Source organism: Balaenoptera physalus, assembly GCF_965194825.1.
Source record: "Balaenoptera physalus genome assembly, chromosome: 5".
In the NCBI taxonomy this organism is placed as follows: Eukaryota; Metazoa; Chordata; class Mammalia; order Artiodactyla; family Balaenopteridae; genus Balaenoptera; species Balaenoptera physalus.
Genome location: NC_138884.1, coordinates 11157218 through 11182600, shown reverse-complemented (window position 1 = coordinate 11182600; position 25383 = coordinate 11157218). Strand labels below are relative to the sequence as shown.

The 25383-nt window shown below is 32.9% G+C and overlaps 1 protein-coding gene across 10 annotated transcripts in view; it reads right to left on the bottom strand.

The window, feature by feature from the left end:
- CCSER1 (coiled-coil serine rich protein 1) overlaps positions 1-25383 on the bottom strand; it is a 1319150-nt gene that overhangs the window by 1045861 nt on the left and 247906 nt on the right. For all 10 annotated transcript variants that reach the window (XM_082461691.1, XM_082461685.1, XM_082461686.1 and 7 more), the window contains exon 4: positions 7276-7369. In XM_082461691.1, the coding sequence (XP_082317817.1) occupies positions 7276-7369 (94 nt within the window). The remainder of the gene's footprint in view (positions 1-7275; positions 7370-25383) is intronic.

Here is a 25383-nt window from a genome sequence, read left to right as displayed (position 1 = left end):
TTATAGCTTACAAACCAAGCAAAAACAGAAACATGTAAGTGTCTACACCAGTGCCTGGGACAACACAGATGCTCTAGTAAATAAATATAAACAGGTCTCAGCTTCTTGCCTGAAGTCAAAGGCAGACATTTATAAGTGATGCTTCTAACTGAGTAAGTTAATAGAAAGAAGAGCCAATATAAAACAAAAGCTTCAGTGTACTTGTGATCTTAAAATTTTATATGAATTAATTTTATTAGTCAAAAAAGTCATAATGATTAAACATAGAGCATTCAGAGTTAGCAAAACTTTGTTTGGGTTCCCCTGGGATATCCACTACCTGTAATATGTTACCAAAGTTTAAATTTTCTCAAATGTGCAAGGCGTTATTTACCTCATGGAATTGGTATATAGATTCAATAAGTGTTATTTATTATTCTTCTATTATTTTATTTAATGCTATAATGTATAAGTTTTGAAATAAATGATAGTCACAAAATTAATTGTTGTGGCATTCTATAATTAAAATTTGAGAAATACTATACTTGCAAATGTAGTTGAGAGCTTCCACTAATAGAGACTAGAAATATCACCAAAACTGGCAAAATCAGATTCCTATTAATGCTCAGGTACATCATATTTTATCATGGATATTGCAAAAAAATAGCATTTTCTATAGTTCTTAAAAAATATTATATGCTAGACATGTGACAGAACATTCTACTCTGCTTTAAGTTATTAGTCCTCACAACAAACTTATGAAGCAGATACTTTTACTGTCCCTATTTTCAGATGAGAAAGGGAAACTAGAGAGATTAAATAATTCGTTCAAGTTTACATAGCCTGACTGCAGCTGAGATTTGTCTAACTCCAGAGTCCAGATTTTTATCCACTATGTCATAATTCCAAAATTAAATGTCATGTTCTTAGCTTTATACAATCATATTGAAAATAACTTACACACACTTTTTCTGACCGAGACATGCCAAAGCTTGTAAAAACTGTAAAAACTTACAGTTGATTTTTATAATTTTCTCTGTGTGAACGATGTTGCAATTTGTACATTACCATTCAAAGCCACTAGGGTTTCATCTCAGCTCTGCTGTGCTATTATCCATTAAAAATTAATAACAAAAATTACCTCCTTAATTAACTCACTGCAGAATTTTATATTGCTTGTTCATCAAACTCAAAATAGTTTAACAACTACCTAGTTAATTCCTAACTGATATCATTGGACCATTACTTCCCTATTGGCATCTGGACATATACCAAGAGATACTGGTCCCAGGTGTTTTTAGATATACAAAATCAATAACAAAAACAATAAAAAACTTCTTCACCCAATCATCCAAATGACCATTACATTATTTTCATCAAAGAATGATAAATAAGTAAAATGTATTTTCAATTGAGTAACTCAACTGAAAATTGTAAACACCAAATTTAATACAAAAGAACAGACAGGCTTTCTCTCTGAACATAAATGATTTACGTTAATAAGTATTTAACAGAAATTTATTCTTTCTCTGAGAAATTCTATTTTAAATATGTTGTGGTATATTGGACACATGACTAATATCTGAAAAAATATTTTCATTCATTTAACTGTATTGACTTTAACACAGAAATGTACCACCTGTAATAAGCGAAGTGACTTAATTTTTGAATAATCAGTACTAAGAAAACACCATTTAAAATGTTAGATAATAAAACTTCAAATCAGAAGGCATATTTTTAAATATATAGACTAATGATGAAGTATTAAGAAATTAAGAACTACGAAAAATAACCAACGATGGGACAAATTTTTTGACAAGGAATTCAAGATTTCAAGAGAGTTAAGCAATTTGTACTGGGCTCTTATTTTATTCTAGGCAACTGTGAAAGGCGCTTTACATGTAAATACGTCACCCATTTGGGGAGGATGATATTTTGAGATAGACGGTTTTATTGTCAATTGACAAATGAGGGAAAAGGGCTCAGAAAGATTGGATCACTTGCCAAGGCTACCGTGGCAAAGCTGCTTTCCTAACTTGGATGTGTCTGTCTCTAAAGTGCCTGCTCTCTTTTGATATTAATTTGTGGTTTCTTTAACTGGAATGAATCTTTAAAATGCAACTTCCTCTCAGAGAGTTACTGTGAGGATAAGCTGAGAGAGCTTAGGCAAAGAGCATGGCTTATTACAGGCATTCAGTTTTCCTTCCTATCAACTTAGATCTCCAGCTACTAATCGCTAAAGGTTATACACAACCCACTACGAGTATTAACAAAAGAAAGAATTGGAGAAATAGTATTTTAATGAATATGTTCCAAACAGGTAACATCAAAATGTGTTTTAGCCTCTTTTCCTTTCAGCTTTAACTCATTTAGTTAATTATGATGCTTCACTGTCAAATTAGCCAGGTGCATGCTTCCCATCAGCTTCTACCCACTATGAAGGTAATACTAGGAGCAGCCTCAATAGACATGTGACCTTGCTGTAGTTCACTGTGCTAAAGAATAGGTACAGATTAAATATTCTAAAACCAAAACTCAAATTCTTATTCTTTATCGAACAGTATGCACTGTTGGATATTTAACTGGTGTTTTGATCACTTCTATTTGTAGAAAACTTGTCTTTTTCTGTTACATAAGGGTTACATTTTGCAAACAGTTCATTTTGGAGGACTCACTGGGAAGTAACACTGCTTAATATTAGATGTTCTACTAGGCTTTATGGTAATTACCTTACGTCTGAGGACAATGCTTGACATCATTTACATTAACTATTTTCAACATTAAAATTAGCTGAGGAATATGAACTAGGAACAAGGAACTAGATTTTATTTTGGATTAAGCAAGCTCCTCATAAAGCTCCTAGCTTTTGCTACTCTGATGTGTCACCATTTACAATTTCTTCTGTTGAACTGGTAACGTGGTGCTACCAGCTTGCATTGAAAGGAGTTGCTGAGGAAACTGTTGATATCAAATAATTTATACCTTATAAAGACATGTGAGCAAAATATCTTTCAGTTCTTAGTAACAAGAATTCCTTCATTTTAAAAAAGGCATTGACTGATTGACTGAATGACTGATGGTACATATTTTTAATCATGCAATTGGTTCTGTTCCTTTCTTCACATATGCTAGTAGTATACTCCAAGTAACATTTTGGGTCTCTGAGGTAATACTAGTATACATTTTGTGTGCCAATCTTATCTGTGGCTTCATTTTATTTTTCATATCCTTCTTTAATCATTACCCTATTTTTCTTGAATGATTATTTTGTAAGATGCTTAAATTAACAGAAAAAAATCCTAATCACAAAAATTTTAAACTACATAAAGAAAACTAGGCAAAAATATATTTCTGGTATTTTTCCTTTGACAGATTATGTAGTTCATAACATGCATTTCAGGGTAAATAAAATTTTAAGGGCACCTGTTTGAGTCTTAGAGATACTAAATGCTAGTAAATCTTGTTAGTACTTTTATTTTTCAAAAGGCTGTTGAGGTATATCTAACCAACAACACTGCTAATATCTTGCATGACTCAATCTGTGGCAAAAACACCACCATATCAACATGAATAAGACAGTAAAGAAAGATAAAAAGTGGGAAGGTCACTAATATACTTTTTAATTTATCAAAGTATAAATGATAGCATCTCATATTTTTTAATTAAAAAATAACTGGTCATATATGCATTATAAATGATGCATTAAACAGAAAAACAGTAAATATAATAATTTACCACAGGGGAAATGGAATGTCTGGTATTAAACAAATTGATAATCCTATGTTTAAACATGATGCATATTAGTTGAACATAAAAAAATTTCCAGAAAAGTAATTTAAGCATTAATTGAAGAAAACATAATAAAAGACATCTGGAAGGCTTATCCATAGGCTTTTTAATCTAAAATCTTAGCTTTTATATTAGAATTTAAAAGATAATATTAAATGATGCCAAGATCAGAGTAAATTATTCAGAATACTTGCTTTTATTTTTTCTCCTTAAGGCAAGTCTCCTTTCGGGAACTCATTTTGAATTCATACACCTTTTTTTCATTGAAATTGTCCTTTCTTGCTTTCATTAAAAAAAAAAAAGATAATATCCACTTACTGCACTTTAAAACAGATATTTTATTTATACTACTATTTATTCATACTACCTCTTTTTTTAGGAAGGAAGTGTGTTAATTTAGGACTCCATAGATATATTTACATATTAAAAGGATTCATGAAACTTTATTCATATTGTTCACTGCACTGGTCAACTTTTGAAAACCTAACTGGAAACTTATAATTCATTTTTAGATGAAAATACAGATAGCAAGAATAAAATAAAAAGCACAGTAAAAGATGTCCACAGTAACATAAGTAGTAGAATTAAATGGTATCATTATTTTAGTTTTCAGACTTTTGAAAATGACTTTAATTTAAACCAGTATTTTAGAATGTTTAGTATTAATGAGCTTTTTACCAGTATCATTTATCAATAATGAGCTTCTTATATTCTGATAAGACCTTTAATTACGTTGCTTATAAACAAAACAAATTGTATAAAACCAATTCAACCAAAAATTCTTCTTTCTGAGCTAATGTACATAAACAGATACTTGTGGCTTTTTTCAAACCCCATAATGTGGCATCCAAAGTGAAATAGGTTTTCCTTTTATTAAGTAACATTAAACAAACCCAAGTCACTTTAAGGAGTATCTCACTTATTATAACTGTACTTCAGATATGCAAAGTAACATCATTTATCTTATGAACAATCTGGTTAACTCAGTTGATTCATAAGGTACCCTAGTTCTGGTTTCAACCAAGTTATCTACACCTTGAGGCAGATTCAGGAGATTCATCATATTTGTTATATCATTTTTTAAAATAAACTAACAAAGTACATTGCACTCATTATTTTATAAAAGAGAAATTAAAGTTTACAAATGTTCATTTTTGTTCCCAAGCAAATAAATTGAGCTAACTCTTTTACATTTTTAAGGCATTCTTTGCTCTTTATCATGGCTGCCTAACAAACACAGCTGAGATGTCTATGCTGTCTATATTTCTGCTTACTTATTACCTGGTTTTATTTTTATTGTGAAAATCTTTAAAAATACCTAAAATAGAGAAAACATTACAACTAATCAATGAAAGTTTCACCCCAAGCACCTATTTCCCAGCTTTGATAATTTTCAATAATTTACCAACATTGTTTCATCTATTCCCTCCTCCATACTGTTGGTAAAGCAAATCTCAGATACCATATTATTTCAACCACATGTGTCTCTATGAAGAGTTTTCCTCAAAGACAAAACCAAAGAAAAATATTTAGCACCCAACAAAATAAAAATAATTCTGTGATAATAATTCCATCACTACTCAAACTTCTCTGATAAACTCTGAAATATATTTGCATAGTGTTTTTATGTTTTGACACAAAGATGTCGCATGGTATTTGCTACTTTTAATCTACAATACCCCTCCCCTTTTTAACATGCCATTTATTTGTTGAAGAAACCAGACCATTTACCCTGTAGAATGCCCCCTACCTATGTTTGCTTGCTGACAATCCCATCATGCCATTTAACATTCCCTCTCTCCTCATCCCAATGTTTCCTGTAAAATCATTATTTAATCAAGAGACAAATAGATTTAAGTACTTGTGGGCAGGAGTGGTATTGCTGTGTACTTCTCTAGTCATTGCATTAAGAGGGACAAAATGTCTAGTTGTTAACTTGTAGTGAAGTTAGTGATCGTTGACTTTAGGTACCGCCCGTCTAATTCATCATTGCAAAGTTCTCCACTGATAGTATACCTTTACAATCATGCTATAGCACATATCGACACCATCATTATTCCTTTTAATGACTGCTTAGTGTACCATTGTATATTCAACCAATGTCCTATTGAAGGACATTTGAGGTTTTCCAATATTTTGTTTTTGCAAATATTTTGCAATAAATAGTTGTTTGCATATATTAATTTGTATATTTCCAGTGTGTTAGGATTAAATTACTAGATGTTGGATAGCTGGATCTAAAGATAAATGTACGTATAGTTTTGCTAGATACTGACAAATTTCCCACCAAAAAAGTATACATTGTCACCATGTGTGACTCTTTCAAGATAAATACACATGAATGACGAAATTGTATAAGGTATCTGCATAAAAGTGAGAAAAATCTACATTTTTAGAAGAATATCTGTCAAATCAACTGCAGGAAGAATGTCTCAAGAAATGGTTATCCTAAATATACATTTAAGCAGACAAAAATTTTATTTAGCTTTTGATATTAGCCTAAAATAGACTGTAAAAAAATACATACATTGTTATTTCCTTCTTTTGACAATTGTTACTATGACATTATTTATAATATAAAAATACTGCATGAACAAAAATTCATCATAAAATATTACAGCTGGAAGCAACCTCAGAGATTATGTCTAATTCCTAAAAGTTAAAAACATGGACAATAAATTCCAAGAGGTTGATTTTCTTAAATGTATGCAGTATGACTCAAGATTTTAAAGCCTTAATGTTACTTCTACTTTAACTTGAAAATGACTATGTTTAAGGTATTATTAGTAGTAAAAAAAAATAAAAACTTGCCATTGTAGTCAAATATCTAAATTTGAGTGCACAATTAATTCCTATATCCTACAAAAGGAATAGTTTTGGTATTTGAAGACATTACACTTTATGCCTTAATACAAATTTAAACTATTACAAATATAGTGGGCTCCCTTCTTCATTCATTCAGCAAGAATTTATTTATCTCACACTGTAACTCTGTGTGTGTGTGTGTGTGTGTTTACGAGTGTGTACTTGTGGTTGCTATTGGTAATTACTGATTTTGAGGTCAATCTTATCACATTAACATTAACCACCACAGTTATTACTGAGGTGGCTAAGATTTGAAACAGTAAACTTAGTCCACAAAACTTGCGTTTGGTTATATAAAATAAATGAAAAATGGGATTATAATTGTTGTCTCCTCCCCAAAAAAAGAAAATATTAACTTTTTCATTAACTGTTTCATTAGAATTTCCCTCTTTGAAAGAACTTTTGTTTTATAATTTTTTTCTTATTTAATAATTATCTTCCAACCAAATTTATATTTTCATAATAGATTATAAGATCACCAGAATAATGTGTCCAGGGTACCTAGCATGTGCCTTGCACACAGAATACAGAAACTGGGGATTGAAAAGACTGAATGCAGCCTAAACAATATTTAGCTTATCAATGAAAGCTAAATGACTTGGACCAGAGTTGTATGATATTGTGCATTTATTCAATATTTACCTGAAGGACGAAGATTCTGTTCCTCTAAAAATTCCAAATCAAGCATTAGGTCATCTTCATCCAGTTCACAAGATCCCAAATTATTCAAAACATCCTGAAGAAAAAGCAAAATCAATAGTTAGAGACCAAAACACTGAGAACCTGAGGAAATATCCACATGTAGATGCCATGAAGCGAAAAAGAACTCAAAATTACAAAGGAAATGCTGTAACTGAACCCCAGAAATTGTTTATTTTATGAGCTTTAAAATTATCAGCCCAATAAAAATTTCAATAATTATTATAAAAATTTTAACTCCCATTAAAAATGCACAAAGAGGTTTTTCAAATGTATAGAAGTCTGTGAACTAAAACTTTAGATTCTTTTTCTAATATTTATCTTTCCAATTTGTGTAACAGTCTTCTGACACATTTAATGAATTGTTTCTCAAACAATTTTTGTATACAGGGCCAACCCTGAAATATTAGTTTAAACTATGCCTGGAAGGGAGTGGGAATCCAGTTACTGTTTCCCCATCATTTGCTTTAGATTAGGAGGAATGAATGGGAGAAATAAATATCAATTAGATTAAAAATTAATTATTGATTTTCATAAAGTCATAAATATCAGAGCTAGATCATGTTACCTTTTCATTTTTTCTCAAGAGGGCAAATAGCACAGTAAACTAGAAGAGTATATTGAGAAATCTTGAGGGAAAACAGTGATGTGCAGAGGTAGAAATTCTTGAAGGAGGAATACAGTCCTGATTTGCATATCTGTATATAGATTGGTAGTGAATATGTTAAGAAAGCAAGAATTTACTCTTAGAGACTAGGATGGAAATAACAAAAGTACAAAAAATAGAACATCAAGAAAAGCAACCTAAATGTTAAATGATACCACGACATTTCAGATTACTTTGTCCACTGATTTGAATGTTACCATAATTTATATTTAAAGAAGTAAATATTCATTAGAGAAAGCCTAATGACGTTGTCAAATGGACACCTCAGTTCTTGGGATTGACAGTAAGGATACTGCACCTTTTAAATAAACCACTCTCACTGTAAAAAATAGAATTAAACATTATTAAACTTTAGAAACACATGTTATCTGTGAATAGAGAACAGTAGTTTCAAAGGTGATAAATATTGCCAAATATAAGTGCTTTTTTCTGTAAATGAAAATTACAGGTAATGATTACTATAACGGGTTGCATTGTATTACATTGTATCTGTATTAATTACAAGGGATTTAATAAATTAAACTATAAACAAAATCAACTGTTTCTTGGAAGTTCTATGATATAATGTGGCAGGGATAACCAGTGAGAATAAGTTGCTTATTTATACAGCATTAAAAAGATGTTATAAATATAGGCAACAAAAGATAGGCTGCCATTCTCAAAAATTCAAAACAGAATATTGAAACAACAAAAGAAATATAACTGAAGTTGACTGTGGAAAATTAAGAGTTTAGAAAAGGGAGATGTTATAAGGATACTAATATTATTAGGGTTTATTAAGCAGTATCCAAATAAGATAATTTTAGTCAGGTAGTCAAGAATACATTGGTAAAAAAAATTGTTTAATGGTGAAAGTGTAGTAATTGATACAGCTCCAAATTAGCCTAAACAATTTTATACTTGTATTTTGAATTTCATTGACCAATATTATGGTCCTAACTGTTTTCATCCAAAATTCATAAACTGAAGTCTTAACCCCCAGTACCTTGGAAGGTGATTATTTTTGAAGATAGTATCCTTAAAGAAGAAGTTACAGTTAAATCAACTCACAAGTGTGGGCCCTAATCTAATATGACTGGTGTTCTTATAAGAAGAGGATATTAGGACAGACAACGCAGACAGAGGGGCAACCGTGGGAGGACAAAGGAAGAAGGCAGCCATCTGCAAGCCAAGGAAAGAGGCTTCAGGAGAAACCAAACTTGCCTACACTTTGATCTTAGACTTCCAGCCTCTAGAACCGCAAGAAAATAAATTTTTGCTGTTTAAGCCATCCAGTTTGTGGTATTTTGTTATGGCAGCCCCAGCAAACTTACACAACCAACAACACTTAGAAAGCAATGAAGATCGGAACAAAGGAAATAAATGAGTGCCTGGCATATGTTTTTGTAATTATGCCAAGTAAGGACATCTTCTTCAATGTAAGCTTCTATGTTTGCATAGCATTTCTCCCTTTCATTTGCAATCACCCCACTCAATCCACCTAGCTATAGAAGAAGATACCAGGTTCTTACATGAGCCAGACTTCCTGTCCTTGGTGGATGGTCCAAGATGGGCATTTTAACCAAATTTGCTGATCATGGCCCTCTCAGAAAAATGAGAAAAATTTCTGTTTGGTGATAGATATTGCAAGATGCACATCACAGGGTCCTTGGATTTCATTGCATGGTTAAGACCAGACTAAGTCTACTGGAAAAATGACAAGTGAGTGTCATAGTAGTAGATCTTCTGGTTCCTGATTCCAGCAGTTCCTGAGGTCCAGCAGCATACATGATCTTTTCAAGGTTGGATTGTTCACCCCTCTTTTGAATTTTGACAGTTAATACATCCATCCTCAGTTTGAAAATAAAGTTTAAAAAGATTTTATTTTTGTAACAAGGAAATACTTAAAAACTCTGCCACCATTATCCCAAACATCTAATGTAAGAAAGTAACACCAACAAAGTGAACAAATTAAATTTGGAAAATTCACTACATTGTTTTGATTTTCTCATTTTGCAGGTGACCCTTGACATTTAGTCTAGCAGGAGCCCATCGACCACTGGTCTAGAGGAGGTGCTCTTCAATATACTTATTCGAAATTGCCTTGCTTTGATATCTTGCTTACAAAGCAACTTTCTTATTAATGGAGTGGAGTCTCTGAAGTCGGTGAAACATCATACAAAAAAGAGAGTAGATGCAGCAACGTGATGTTACAGAAGAAAAGTCAGTGTGAACTCACAGACCTAAAAGAAATATCTCTTCCAGATCTCTCCTTAAAAAAGACCAATAGCAGCAACAGTGCTTTTGCCCTCAGCCAGCACTTAGGGGAAGTCCAGATACTCATTACCCAGTATCCACCAACAAAAAAGAACCAGGGGTCCTTAATTATTAGGGAAAAAAAGAAGGAAAGAAAAAATACAGACTATTTCTGGAACATTCTTTTGTTGTCAGAAAACAAGATTTGTCTAAAAAAAAAAGTTGGAGGAAGTTTTGAAAGGCTAAGAAAGCAACCTAAATGGCTTCTCCCTGGCTAATTTCTGACATTATGAGCATCAAAAAACAAACAAACAATAATCATTATGGCTAAATGAAACAATCTGAGTCTGTCAAAAACTAAGAGTTACTCAAACAGAAAAGTTAATGTGAAGGATATAAAGAGGCATTAATGATATATACACAAAAAACACAAACAGGGTAGAATACCTTCAATGTCTATTGTTTTTAATAAATAGCTAAACATACGGGTATTTTTTCTAATCTTATGTATGTTTATAATATGAAGACATGCACTTTTTTTGATCTGTGCAAGGAAAGACTTGTAAGTAAAGTAGTAGCATCAAAAGTAGTTCTGTACAAGGGATAGAAAGGACTGACCAGCACTAATGGTCACACATAACCACCAAGTGGAAAAGGAGTCCAGCATTTAATTAATACTGATAGTCAGACCCTGTATCTAAAAGGGCACAACTGTGTGCTTCAGACATTTGATAAATTAATGGAATATCTAGAAGTGATAACTAACAATAGTCTCTCATCCTCTGATAGACAAAAACCTAGGTAGCTCTGTATAATAAAGATAGAATAATGAAAGTCCATGGGTTTCTAATAACATGAATATACCAGGCATATATATCATAATAACAGGAAAACTGTTTATAGAACAATTGCTGTTGAAACTTTAAAAGCAAATAATTTGGGAAGGGAGTACCAATATTGCACAAAATTAAAAGCTGGGCTTGAATTTTAAAAATAAATAAAGGCATAAAGACACAGAATGTAAAGTTTAATTGAAAAAGGAAAGTCCAACCTGATGGTCAGAATCTTGAGTTTGAATCATCTCTGAATGTATAACAAATTCCAATGACTACACAAAAAATTATCTAGTCAACAACCCAGAAAGTGCAAATTTAAGAGAAGACTTTTTCTTTTAAGTCTAGTATAATAAGTAAGTCCTAGGGAAGTGCAAAAATAGACTCAAGTATTTCCGAAATCCCAGTGAAAGATGAGAAGTTTCACATTAGCAAAGAGAACGAAGGCAAATGGTAAAAGGAAATGTAAATTCCTAGCATGAGCACATTTGTAACCAGTTTTAGGGTAAGCATATTGATTTGCTCTGTAATCATTGTAAAGTGCATAATTTTCTTCTTTAAAAGTGGCTAAAACATTTAAGATAAATTGATATGTTAGGCTTGGTGTTGTAATGAAACACCGAGAAGAATTTTATTATATAATATCTAAACCAATGCTTAAAGGCCATGGAAAATTTAATTTAATACATATTCTAATTTATTTTTATGTAAGATTTATGTGGGTATTATGAGAAGAGTTGATTATTTAATTGTAAGGACATACTAATTTTTTACTAATTCATAATATTAATAAACTGGATATTAAATGAAGCACAATTATTACTAAGTATTCCCTAAGCAGACATTTAAAAATCTATCAAGAATACTAATTAGTCATGAAATCTCCCAAATGACTTTAAGCCATTAAGAGTAAACTAAGTAGTTATTAATGAATTAATTCAAAAATCAATTTTCTAAACTCTGGGGATTTAACAGTGAACCTAACAGGCATGTTTTCTTTCCTCATAGAACTTAAAGATAACTGTATTCTAGTAAAGGAATACCAATCTCTTTTATCAATAAATAAAGTAGGTACCATTATTTATAAATCAGTCTCTTGTGTTTCGTTACTGTGAATTAGTTCTCCAGAATTTGGTTGCTACTGGCTGAAAGAATAAAGTTGAACTTCTGAAGCTGTTGAAAAGACAAGCTCTGATCACTCTATTAATATGTAACTATCCCATAACCCTTTAGCCTTGTCTTTTTATTGCAATAAAGATAATAATTATGATCCTGTGAAAAATATACGAAGCTGGGACATGTTACTACATAGGAAGTGTTGCCTATAGAAGAAATAATTCCATCAAAGGAAATTATTAAATTATTAAAACATTTGCTAATTGTGGTATTATAAAGATGTTACTAATTGCATTTCTATGCTGTTATATTTTAGTCAAAGCACTTTCCAAGTAGCCTTAAAATATCTAAAAGACAAGATATGAGCTGCTCTAGACTTCAATACTTGTTTATGTAATTTTTAATGACACAATAGAACTGCTCTGATCATTATTTAGTCTAAAAGTGAAGAGAGAATTATTCAAATTATTCAAGTTAATAAGGGACAGCCAATCTAGTTTACATTCTTCTAGTCATTCTCCATTATGATCAGGTGCTGCTAGGATATGTGTTTCATTCTCTACTAGTCTAATCATAGGAGTTTTCAGAGATTGACTAAAAAGAAAATGTCATTTTATTATCGAAAACAGATGATGTAGCTATTGTAGAAGACCCTCAGTGAAACTTTCCTGTCTAAAATACATTCTGAGACTGGCTTTACAATTAATTACACTGGCTTTTTTTAATCGGGAAAAAAATATAAAGTCAAGTAACTTGGTATACATCTTTAAATAATTCGTATTATCCCAGAAAGATAATTACATGAATTGTAAAATATGAGAGACACAAAGGGACAAGGTACAGAAATAATCCAAAGCAGACATCTGAATAGGCTGGGTACATACATTTTAATAAAAGTTGAGCTGTTCACACCCATAGATGCAGTGGAAAAGAGGATAATACACCAATACATGCATATAATTTTAATGATACGATTTCACTGCTATTTTTTGGAAAGAGAAATTAAAATGACAATACTTTGTAATCACTGCTCTGAGGAGTTATTTGGTTTTGATTTCCTGACTGGATAAATAAAGCATATTCAATCACTACAATACAGTTACCTTCACCTTTCGACATGGTAGACACAAAGTATTTCCAGACGCAGCTTGCTCTTTGCTAGGTACTGATTAACCTCATGGTTCTGCATACATCAAAATACATTTTTAATAAATATTTTCAAAAATTTGTCTTAATTCTTTCAGTCCTTACTCATAAGGCTTCCCATTACAAGTCCAAACACATACACAACACATATTCTGTTTTGATTACGCATATTTTTTCATATTTAAATGTAAAAAAAATAGCAAAATGAGATTCCTAAAGCTATGCCCAGAGCTGCTAACTGTACTCTTTACACTAATAAAAGGTAAATGATTTTATGTTATTCAAATAGTACGGTACTAAAATACTAAAGCTGAAAAATCATGTTATAATATTTCACTTTTTTAGGAAAAGTTAACATTGATATGGATTCATATGTCCATAGATTTTATGTGGATTTTAAATCTATATCTGAATTCATACAAAATTTTAAAGTAAACTCTGAACATTTTCATTTTAATCTATGCAAGGGAATAAATTAAAAGTAATTTTTATTATTAAGTTATAAAAATAGGAAACTAGGGAGTATAAATATATAATTAGCAAACTCCACGATTCAAAATTAAAATATATAATGATTATTAGTTTAAAAATGCATTTTTTTCTTCTCATCATTTAAGATACGGAGAAAAAATAATGTCTCTTGGGATTCTACTTTCATGACAAAAGAGAACCAACATTACAGATGCTGTCTCTTTGATTCTGCACTTGACTACATCAGTTTGTGTCACTGTCAATAAAGCAACACAAATAAATAATTATTATATAACACTCAAGTCCAATGAAAGCAAGATACAGTCAATAAAATACCACAATTACATTGTGTGTAATTGGCTTGAGTTGAACATGGTAATGTGGAAAAGAGTGCTATCACAATTAAAATATTTGGAATTCTAGTATTTTTGTGGGATAGGCAGGGTGGGAGGGAGATGCAAGAGAGAAGAGATATGGGGATATAATATGTATAGCTAATTCACTTTGTTATAAAGCAGAAACTAACACACCATTGTAAAGCAACTATACTCCAATAAAGATGTTAAAAAAAAAAAAAATATATATATATATATATATATATATTAGAGTGAGATCATTACTTCTACTCTTCATTCTTCTTTGTGTACCAGGGGAACTGAGCATTCCACAGTTAGGAAGCGTACTTCATTATATTCTTATTGGTGTACCTGTCAACTTTTTGCCAAGAACCATTCTAATTCTTCAACTTTCACTTATAATTCTTTCTACATACTACCCTGAGATTACACCCATTGAAGTAATCAATAATTTGTATATATTCCCTCATTGCCTAACACATGAAAAGATGACAATGGTGTATGTCTATAGAACAAATACTAACTCTATTGTCGTTCAAAACCCAACAATCTGATCTGTATCTATCTCTCCCAAATTGCTTCCTGAAAACTTATTATTAAAAACCAATATATTCATTGATTGTTTCCTGGAAATGCCATTTGCATTTCTTTCATTGCACTGAGGCTATCCCCTTGCCCCAAATACCTAAAGAGCAAATACGAAGTAACATACTTATACTTTATTGTATCACAGGCATTTTTTTTTTACAACATTACTTATAACAGGTGCTAAAAAAAATGCTTTTTGATAATGATAGGAAAGTTTAAAAGCCTTTCCCTTAAAAACTCCCTTTATGTGCAATATATCCTGGTTTTCACAGAACATAAGACCACCATAAGACCCGGTGCCACATGTGAGCAGAGTTCTTGTGTTTTCAGAATCTCTAGTGCTGTGCTGTATCATTATAGTATATGGAAAATAATATCTCACCTACCTAATAATATCTTATTTACGATATTATAATAATATCTCACTTAATTATCTGGGTATGAGATGTCTTATTGCCAAACTCTTTTGATGACAAAAAATCGCGTCCTTTTTAGAACATCAATGTTTTAAAACTATCAGATGCTTTGGGGAAAATTTATTATCCAGAAAAAGTATTCATGTGTAGTACAGAGGGAATGCTTAAGAACCCTTAATTGCTAGCCCTACACCAGTTTAGTTGTCTAAGATTTCCGAGGTGTGCTTTTGTTGTTGTTGTTAAAGCTGTCATTTTAGCCTCATTGGAAGTGCTTACTTTTCACCATTATCAGTGTATATGGCTCTGAGAATTTTGTGAATCTTCCATCACTATTCTAGCCAATATACAATGAATTGGAATTTGCCAAAGAAAACCTAATATGTAACCCTGTTAAACCAGTGACCAGAAAGTGTATCATAAATATCATTCAGATGAGGATAGCTACTCTAGTGAAAAATGGGTATTTTTAGGCACAGATAGATCTCATATAATTAAGCCTTAAGTTTTATTCTAGGTTTATATTTGTATATGGGATATTATGAAATTGATGAATGTTTTACTGATTTGTAATTTAAAAATTGTCATAATTGTATTTCTAAAATAGGAATCAAATATATCCAGTGATACTTATCATGCCAACCTTGTGTTAAATAATACAGCATAGTGGGAAATTCAAAAGATTGGGACTGATAAATCTGATTTCTAACCCTAACCCAGCCACCAAACCAAGTCTGTGAACTGAAGCAAATCATAACCTCCCTGATATCCTTCCATGAAATAAAATATTAGAATAGTTATTCTCTGTAATTCCATTCATATCTAAAATCTTCAAATCTGTAAGAAAATTATGAGCTTCTTTCCCCTAATGGTATATACCCAGACTTAGCCAAACTGCAAAGTCTAAGGGAACAGTCCTCCAAATTTCCCTGACTTCTGACACCAACAGCAAGTTTGGAGTGTTCACAAACATCCTCAAGTACAATAATTCAATGGAAGGACACACAGAACTCACTGAAAGCTCTACTCATCATTATAATTTACTACAGGTAAAGGGTACAGGTCAAAAATCAGCCAAAGGAAGACAGAGTCTGGGAGGGTTCCAAATGCAAAGCTTCCCTTGTACACATGAGGTATTACTCTCCCAGCATTGACATGTGACAACACAAGCAGAGTACTGCCAACAAGGGAAGCTCACTGAAGCTTTAGTGTCCAGAGAGTTTTACTCGACTTCATTACATAGGTATGATCGATCGATTGATTGATTGCCTACATGGTTGCTCTCAGCCTCAACACTGTCTGACAATAAATGACCTGAAGCTTTCACCGTAAATCATATGCTTGTTTTTCTGATGTGGGCTGCCCCACCCTGATATTTTCTGATGCGTCCAGCTCCACTCTAAGATCCAGTGTGGTCACCCCTGGACTCTAAACAAAGATACTCCTATCAGGTATGACATAAATTACCGCTCAGAACCTGAGGGCAAAGGTCAGACCTCGTTTTGGGCAAAGAGCAGTTCACTACACATATACTGTTTCCATAGACGACGCATGGCTCATGATCTAATTTGGTTTCAAATTACTATGTTAGATTCCAGAGCCATATCTACAGGCAGAAAGTATCATCGTGAGTTGTTTTTTTTTTAATCAATGTTTATTTTTTAATAATACATAAACAAGGAATTGACTAAGATTATACATACTGAAATGGTGTATATACTGCCTATGTTAAAGATTTATTAGATATTTTCTATATCTTTTCCCCCAATTTTCCATATTGGGCTCATAATTCTGGCAACAAAAAGTAATTTATTCCCTTATTCAACAATATTTATTGACGGCTTACCAACTGCAGGGAAAGTACTAAATTAAGAATAATGACCGAAAGAGAGAAGTTTCCTATCTAGACAATAAATATACAAATGAAAAACAAGGTAATTTCAGCTAATTATATACGATATTTTTTTTTTAAATCAACATAATATTTACTGGTTGTAGGAGGCAGCTACTCTACATGAGAAGGGCAGGGAAGGCCTTTCTAAAGGTGTCATAAGGGCTGAGGAATGAATTATAAGCAGCTATATGAAAACTGGAAGAAAAAAATTCTCAACAAAGGACAAAATATAGGCAAAGCATCTACAATGGATGTGAGATTGATATGTGAGTGGGGCAGAGAGAAGGCTGGAATGGTTGGAGCATAGAGGTGAGGTGCGTGGTACAAGAGGTTAGAGGTATGGGGTCTAGATCATTTGATCATAACTTTGAGGCAGGTAAGGAATTTAGAAATCACTGGAAAGTGACATGCTTAAATACACATTTTAGGAAAATCATCCTAACCACTCTGCCAAGAATTCACTGTAAAAAAAAAAAAAAAAAATCCTTAAATATCAAGACCTATTTTTTTTAAGGTTACTAGCATTTTACTAGATGTTTGATCATAAATGAGCATGTATAGTTTTGAAAAAGAGCTTTAGACGAGTTTCCTTAAAACTTCTCAAACAGGTATGCTCCCATTTTTGCTATTTTCTATGGAATCTCAAACAAGCAAACTAAATTCTTTAGGCCATGATTCACTTTTCTGTAAAATGAAAGCAAATAATTCCTGATAATCTACTTTCCCTATCTGGAATTCTTTTCACATACAAATGATCCTTCACTATGCTCTTTGATAATGTTAAAAAAAGTCTTAACTTTTCAAATTTTCCTTGATATTTTCTTTCTTTTACGCAGTTGCAAGTTGAACCAAATTTCTTTTATTTATACTTCCATCAAGGTCCAACTAACATTCCATTCCCTTTAGGAAGACTTCCTCATCTTCATGTGGTTAACATTAATTTCTTCCCACGTGGTTTGTAATAGTACTCTTATTTACATCATTTTGAAAGTAAATATGGTGCAATTATTCTCCCTTTGCAGTTCCTACAGCACTTAGCACAGTCCTGAGCATATCAATAATTTAACTCAATCAATCAATAATTACTTATTGAGAATTTTCAGTATGTTAGGTACAATGCAAGTAACAAACTGTCTTGAATTTTGAACTTGTTGAATACAACAGTATAGTACACAAATGAGTGCGTGTTCTAACTAATTGAGGAGAAATCCATAGTTATTTAAATACTTTTTATATTTCATTTGTTAAGAGTATCACATTGGAACTATTTTGGGAAGCAATATAATTCCGCTTACTGAATTATTTTCATATTAATGGACTTTGCATTAAGGTACAGAGAAATACAACAGCACAGGCAGACGTGGCACACCACAAGCAATTGTAGAGTACCTTTTTTTCCTTATAAAATTAGAACCTCCTATCTATTTGAAAGATTAAGTTTATGTTCTTTTATGTAATACAGTAAAAAAAAATTATATTTTAACAACTAAAATAAAAGCAGTGTTACGTGATCTGACAGAAAGAAGGACAAACATTTCAGCAATATTAATATAAGAACATAACCAGGTTAGAAGTGTTTTGTCACCAAGAGAAATTTCTTTAGTGCTTAAATACCTACAGTGATCTATAAAGCTATATAGTCCCATTTCCTAGCCTCTGAAAAATTAGTTTAAAAAACACAATATTGACAAATACTCTATAATAAAAACGTATAGTCACAAAATAAATATATTCATAAATATCAAATACATGTCAATATTAATTTCACCTAAAATATAGAGAACAAGAAAATATCACTAGGGTATAAATCAGAAAAATATTTGTAGGTGGATGAGAGTCAAGCCAGAAAAGAATCAGCTCATTTCTTCAGTTTGGCATGTTTGCTAACTTATTTTTTTGATATAAAGTTTTTCAAATGAATTTATCTCTCTGGTTAGATCAATACAAAATTTAGAAAAATATTTTTATTTTACCTAAATCACTTGCAAAATTAAAGACAAAATTGGAATATTTTATCCTGCTCATCCATTCACATATCAGTTTGTACTGCATCTAGCTGGACTATAAAGAAATTCCAAGTAAATAAAGTGCTTTACAATCAACAGAAATCTAATGCAGTATTCAAAATCCATGGATATAAACCAATCAATTCAACTTAGTGTATAAGTTAATGTAATTTATATTATAATGACTAGAGGTATATAAATAATGATAAGGATTAAAGAAAAATAAGTTTAGAGAAACATCAATTAAACAAATTAATTTTTAATGAAATTATAATTGCTTTACAATATTACTATAAACCTTTGTTTCCTCTGGCAACTCATTTTCCTTTCACTATTATGATTACAAATTCAGATTTATTTTTACAACCATTACCCTAAAATGCATTCACTAAGTAAATTTTCCCCTTCTTTTTTTTTCTTCATAACAATAACATCATTACATTTGTAAAATAAAATGACCATATTACTTCCATATATACTGTGATATACTCTGGGGTAAAAATATTAAAAAATAAAAAAACTCTTGGTGCAGTTACATCTTAATTTTTTTGCACTTTATAAAAACACACACCAATATACAATGCAAAGTAAACATGAAATCAGCCTTTGAATTTTTATGAAGCTGTTGTTTTCATCGTTTTCCTATAAAATGGTCCCATTGTTTCTAAAAGACTCAGACTTTTCAAATTTGTTTCATAAATTTGAGAAAAGTCTTGGAGAATAATGAAATTAAAAATCTTTTATATCTTAGAATGAATAACCCCAAGTTATTCAAGATGTTAAAATGAAGTCCTACCTGGTCATTCCCTTCTGCCCTAATTATCATTTTCTCACTTCAGCTGCATCATTTGTTTGCCCTAAGAAATATCATTTCTTTTTTGTTAACTGCTTTCTGAAACATTCAGAATGCTTACCAGAACTACCAGTACTTTTATTGCAGTTCTGAGAATATCTCTCAGTCTTATACCATGCCGAATATATCCCAATTTCTGTAGAAACTTAAATTGTCATCTCTTTATTTCAAAGGTTTTCATCACACCATCTTAACTCTATCACACCAGTCCTCCTCACTGTATCAAGCAAATGGCTCCTCAGTGATCCACTACTTTTGTCCCTGTCCCCATATTCAAATTGTTCTATCTCCTACATTACCATTAATCATGTGGGAAAGCATTTCAATCGCTGATACCCAAGAGACTTGACAAGTTCCTCAGAGTGTGCCTCACAAGGTTATCTGACTTGGAGAAAAGATTCTTCCTGTTTCACAACCCCAGATCTTCAACTTTTTCTCACAGAAATTTTCTCATTACCCTTCATATCACAGACTCCCCTGAAGTTATGTTAGAGCCATGTGACCAGATTTTGACCTTATAACCATCCTATATAAACCTCCAACGCTATCTCCTTCTGTCCAGATAACCCAGAAATCCATACATTAAGATGACAGGAGTACAAAATAGAAAAAGTCTCTGAGTCATAACATGAAGGAGAGCTGCCCTGGAGAGTTGCCAGATCCACACTGAATTTTGTGTATGAAATAAATTTGTGTTGTGTTTGAGCCATTAAGATTCTTCATGGTTTATTTCTTAGCACCTCATAGCCCAGTCTATCCTAGCTAATAAATTCTCATTCTTTTTTTTCTTTTTACTCTTATTTTACATGCTCCCTATTCTTATAATTTTGTCTTTAAGTTCTGTAATTTCCTAATAATTGTTCCTCTATAACAGACTTGAAACAGTCTTGTGTTCCTATATTTTAGCAGGTCTCTATTAATTTCTTTTTATCATTGGCAGTATTGAGTCTCATATTAGCAAAATACTTTGTGTACTATGTACTGCATTTTAAATCTTATGAAATCAACTTTTACTTTGTATATTTTAAATGATGTCCATAAACACTGAGACATGCGGCAAGAGCCACGTTATTATATATTTAAATTATAGGACTTATTACTTTCCTTATAGAGACTTATATTCCTTGTAGGAATATCAATTCATTAGCTCAAGAATCACTGTCTCTATTGCAATACAATCAAATGTGTTCTGTAAATCATGATGCACTATTTTGGTAATCACAGTAAATTAGACAACTATGTCTGAAAGCAGATCCAAATTCTCCACACTAAAATATTTCTTAATTTACTCTGCAATTCTAAGCTGCAAAATCAAGATATATTATCTTAGGCATATTTGGGATATCACAGAGTTGAGAATTAAATGAACTTATGTCCTCAGTGCTGTTTTAGTCAGATCCATTCTTAAACTGCAATTTTCAAAAGCCATTAAGAATACAAAGATTAACTCCATATTGCAATTAGACCTTTTAATACACTCTATCACCTGCCAACTGTATGTAGAGCATAGTGAGAGAGAACACAGTTTTTTTGGTAAAATTCTAATTTTGACTGTGCAACCTAGCTTTGGATCACTTCATCCTAAGGACTTACGTTCTTTCTCTGTCAAATAGAAACAATCAGTCTTGCTCACATCTGTTGCTAGGATAAAATTCTGAAAGAAAATTGTACAATATTTTGCAAATACTACTTATTATTAATTCTAGTTACCAAGTCATGTATGCATTTTAGTTCTGTTAGAGCCAGCAGACCTAGATTTTCTAGAAATCTGAAATTATGAAATTCTAAGCAATGCTATAAATACCTGAACAGAAAAATAATTGTTCAATTAATACTTGCCAAATGACTGAATGAATAAATGAACACATTATATAATTTGATAGGAAAGAAATAAGAGCTAAATGGGAAGGAGAAATTAGAGACGAAAGAAAAAAAGGTGACAGAAAAATGCTACTATTTCTATTATTTACCTTATTTTCATGAAAAAAATTAGAATTAAAAAAACTTTAATTGTAAATAGTTTCTATGGAAATTTTCCATCCACAGTTAATTTCCATAATTATTGTCTATTTCCAGTTCTATTTTGTTAATTCCTGTACAAACGCTCATCTCAGTTACTATCAATCTATTAGGAAATGTTACATTGAGTTACATTGGGTTTCCTACACCTTAGAACACAACATTCACAGTAAATTTGTGTGTTTAATAATGAAACTAATATAAGTTTCATTATTAAAACTTCAGCAATTTTTACTTCTTACATATTTTCTGGTTATTTAGTTTAATTCCATCTCTCAGATGTTACTTTTTCAATAAATTAACAGCTTTTGATGTGCTTCTGATAATTTCCTTGGAGACCACAGCTCTTTTGTATTCATATGTTGCTGATATAATCCATTTTCCATTAAAATGATTTAGGATTCTGCTACCCAGATTACAAACAATTTATCTAGCATTCTTACCTAATTATACCAGTGCTGTACAGTGTTGACTAATAGTTTGGCACATGTTCAGATTTTGGATAGCAAAGCATTTCATGTAGCTAAATTTCAGGGAAAATGAGATTTTACTACCTAGTCATAAATGTTGATGGGATATACTCCCCTCTTTGAAAATTAGCTCCCACAACACATTATTATTTTATAACTGCAAACATAATATGTCTATAAAGACGTGTGTGTGAAGCATCTAAGATTTTATCCTATCTGCCACCACAGTTTCATTTGCTAGAAGAAGACATAACATAGGGTTAGACACAAAGAACTTTATTGCTCCCACCAATAGCAACAGCTAGAGTGTCAGCATGTTTTGTGTGTGTGATGATTTCCAAAGTGCCAATTCCCACAAGGTAACACAAAGAGAGCAAGGTGATATGTGTACATGCATTGGGTTGTATTTCAGGAGACAAACCCCATTTGGGAGGTGCAGGAAAAATGCAAATGTTTGATAATGGGCAATAAGCCTACCTGCCATTTGCTTTGAAATAAGACACTTATCTTCCAAGTCTATCCACTATTAAACATTCTTAAAAAGATACTGTGGCACAAAGACAGTGAGAGCCTCTGCTTGCGAGAGGTACAGAAGGATGAGAGATTCATGGAGAGTACTGTGTCTTAACAATCTCCAGCTATTCTCTATAGGGCCTTAACTTTTGGAGAATTTTCCCATCACTACAACATCCTGTTGGCTGCTCTGATTAACCTGACTGACAGAGGCTGGGACCAAAACCATCCAATTTATCCCATAGAGCATTTAATTAATGCTACTAACAACAAGATCCTGCGCAGTATGAGGCTGACTTGCAGAACTGAACTCAATCATATCTCCCAGGGTCTTAGACCCAGACAGCTGAAAAAAATCCTACAACTGATCAGGGACGGCCTTAAAAGCCAGGTGACTTTCTGTGTTGACATTTCCACTCGACCCAAGACATTAACCCAGTTACAGCAGGAAGTATTAAAGATTGCTCAGACTCAGCTTTGGCAAGCAAGGAGAAAGTCTAGGGCAAATCTGTCACCCATAACTACCCCAGTCAGTGAGTTGAGGCTGAACTGAAAGCCTTCAAGAGCCGAAGTCATGTCATTGATCACTGCAGCTGAAGGCAGGGAAAAGTTTTTACCCCTTCTTTGAATTTATCCTCATTGTAGGCATAACTGCAGATGAAGTAAACATTAATAACGAGTCACCTATCCCTCCATAAAACCCCCCGCCCCAGTAACACCAAGCAACCTAATTTTGCAGCAATCTCTGCAGTCATCTGAGGGCTACATGACCTACTGGTGGTGTCTCCTTAAGTACCTGACGGTCAGTTACGACCACTCCTATAATGCACGTGTTTTCAGAAGGGAGGCAAGTTCATTCCTGGCCTCTGTACAAAAAGTAGAGTTCCAGGGCCACATATGGTGCCCCTGGAACGAAAGTATTTTTTTTTTTTTTTTTTTACAAATGTTTATTGAGCATCTACTAGGTACCAGGAATCCTTTTATTTATTTATTTATTTATTTATTTATTTTTTACAGATGAATGAAATGGATGGCTAAATGGGTTCTTTTTTTTTTTTTAATTAATTTATTTATTTTTGGCTGTGCTGGGTCTTCGTTTCTGTGCGAGGGCTTCCTCTAGTTGTGGCAAGCCGGGGCCACTCCCCATCGCGGTGCGCGGGCCTCTCACTATTGCGGCCTCTCTTTTTGCGGAGCACAGGCTCCAGACGCGCAGGCTCAGTAGTTGTGGCTCACGGGCCCAGTCGCTCCGCGGCATGTGGGATCTTCCCAGACCAGGGCTCGAACCCGTGTCCCCTGCATTGGCAGGCAGATTCTCAACCACTGCGCCACCAGGGAAGCCCCAAAAGTATTTTTAACAATCATAAATCCTCCCCAAATGAGGGGCACAGGTTGACAGTGCCTCCAGTGTGGCCTCCCAGGTCACTGGCAAGCCTTGGGTACCCAATAAAGTTCAAATAATTGAATATAGTCCTTGTTTGGAGGGACTTCCAAAGAATCACACAGGCTTCATGGATCAGACATTGAATTTTAACGAGAGCTGAGTACCAATCTAATAGCTGCGCTTTAAAAGGAGTGCCTGATAACCCTATCAGGAGGCAACATGTCTAAAACCCCAAGGAGCACATGTCACGTGGAGGCTGCCTCCCTTTGCCAGATCCTCTAACTGGCAAAACCATCAGTTACAGAAATTTTAGCTCAGAGTAATTAGGTTGTAGGACCCCAAAGGGATGAGCACTTCTCTACATGAGCTATTCCTATTGGGAGACTTTCCCCTGCCACTTACGGGACAGGAAAGTACACGCATAGAAGAAATCCATTTTCTACTATATATTCAGATGTGACAATAATAAAAACAGACCACTGAATTTTCCCAAAGGGCCTTACCCAAAAGATCACATTAGCTCTCTTGCTCCTCTGAGAGGCTTGCCCAAATCCCATCAGTTGAATCTTGGTGCCCCTTCTCCATATGGCCCTGAGAAGGAAAGTGATGTGTACATCTACATCCGACAGAACCATCAGAGTTGCAGTCCCTTTCCTCCTTGAAGTTGCTCAGCATACTCACATGGACCAGTGTGGTCTTCTTCCCCCCAGGGAACAAGGAGACTCTGGTCTCATCCGATATTATCTTTCTCTTTAAAACTACTTAGGTTGGGGCTAGGCTCCAGACCACTAAGCAAGCCCTCCGGCTTACTTTCAGTTTTTAGTGATGTAGCAGTGGCTTGTGAATCAACTAAATTTCCAAAACCCAATGTCAAGTGGCAGAATCACCATGACTGAAACCACCTATTTCAGACTTAAGGACCCTTTGACAGTCACAGTCACATCACTTTCCTGCAAGGGCCATAGATCTGCTTCTTTTGGCTGACTTGGGCTTGACTCTCATAGCAGCAAAAAATTTTTGAGTCCACATTAATCCATTAGTGTTTGCTCCCCATTATCATAACATCTCTTAGGTTCTCACCTGGTTTCAT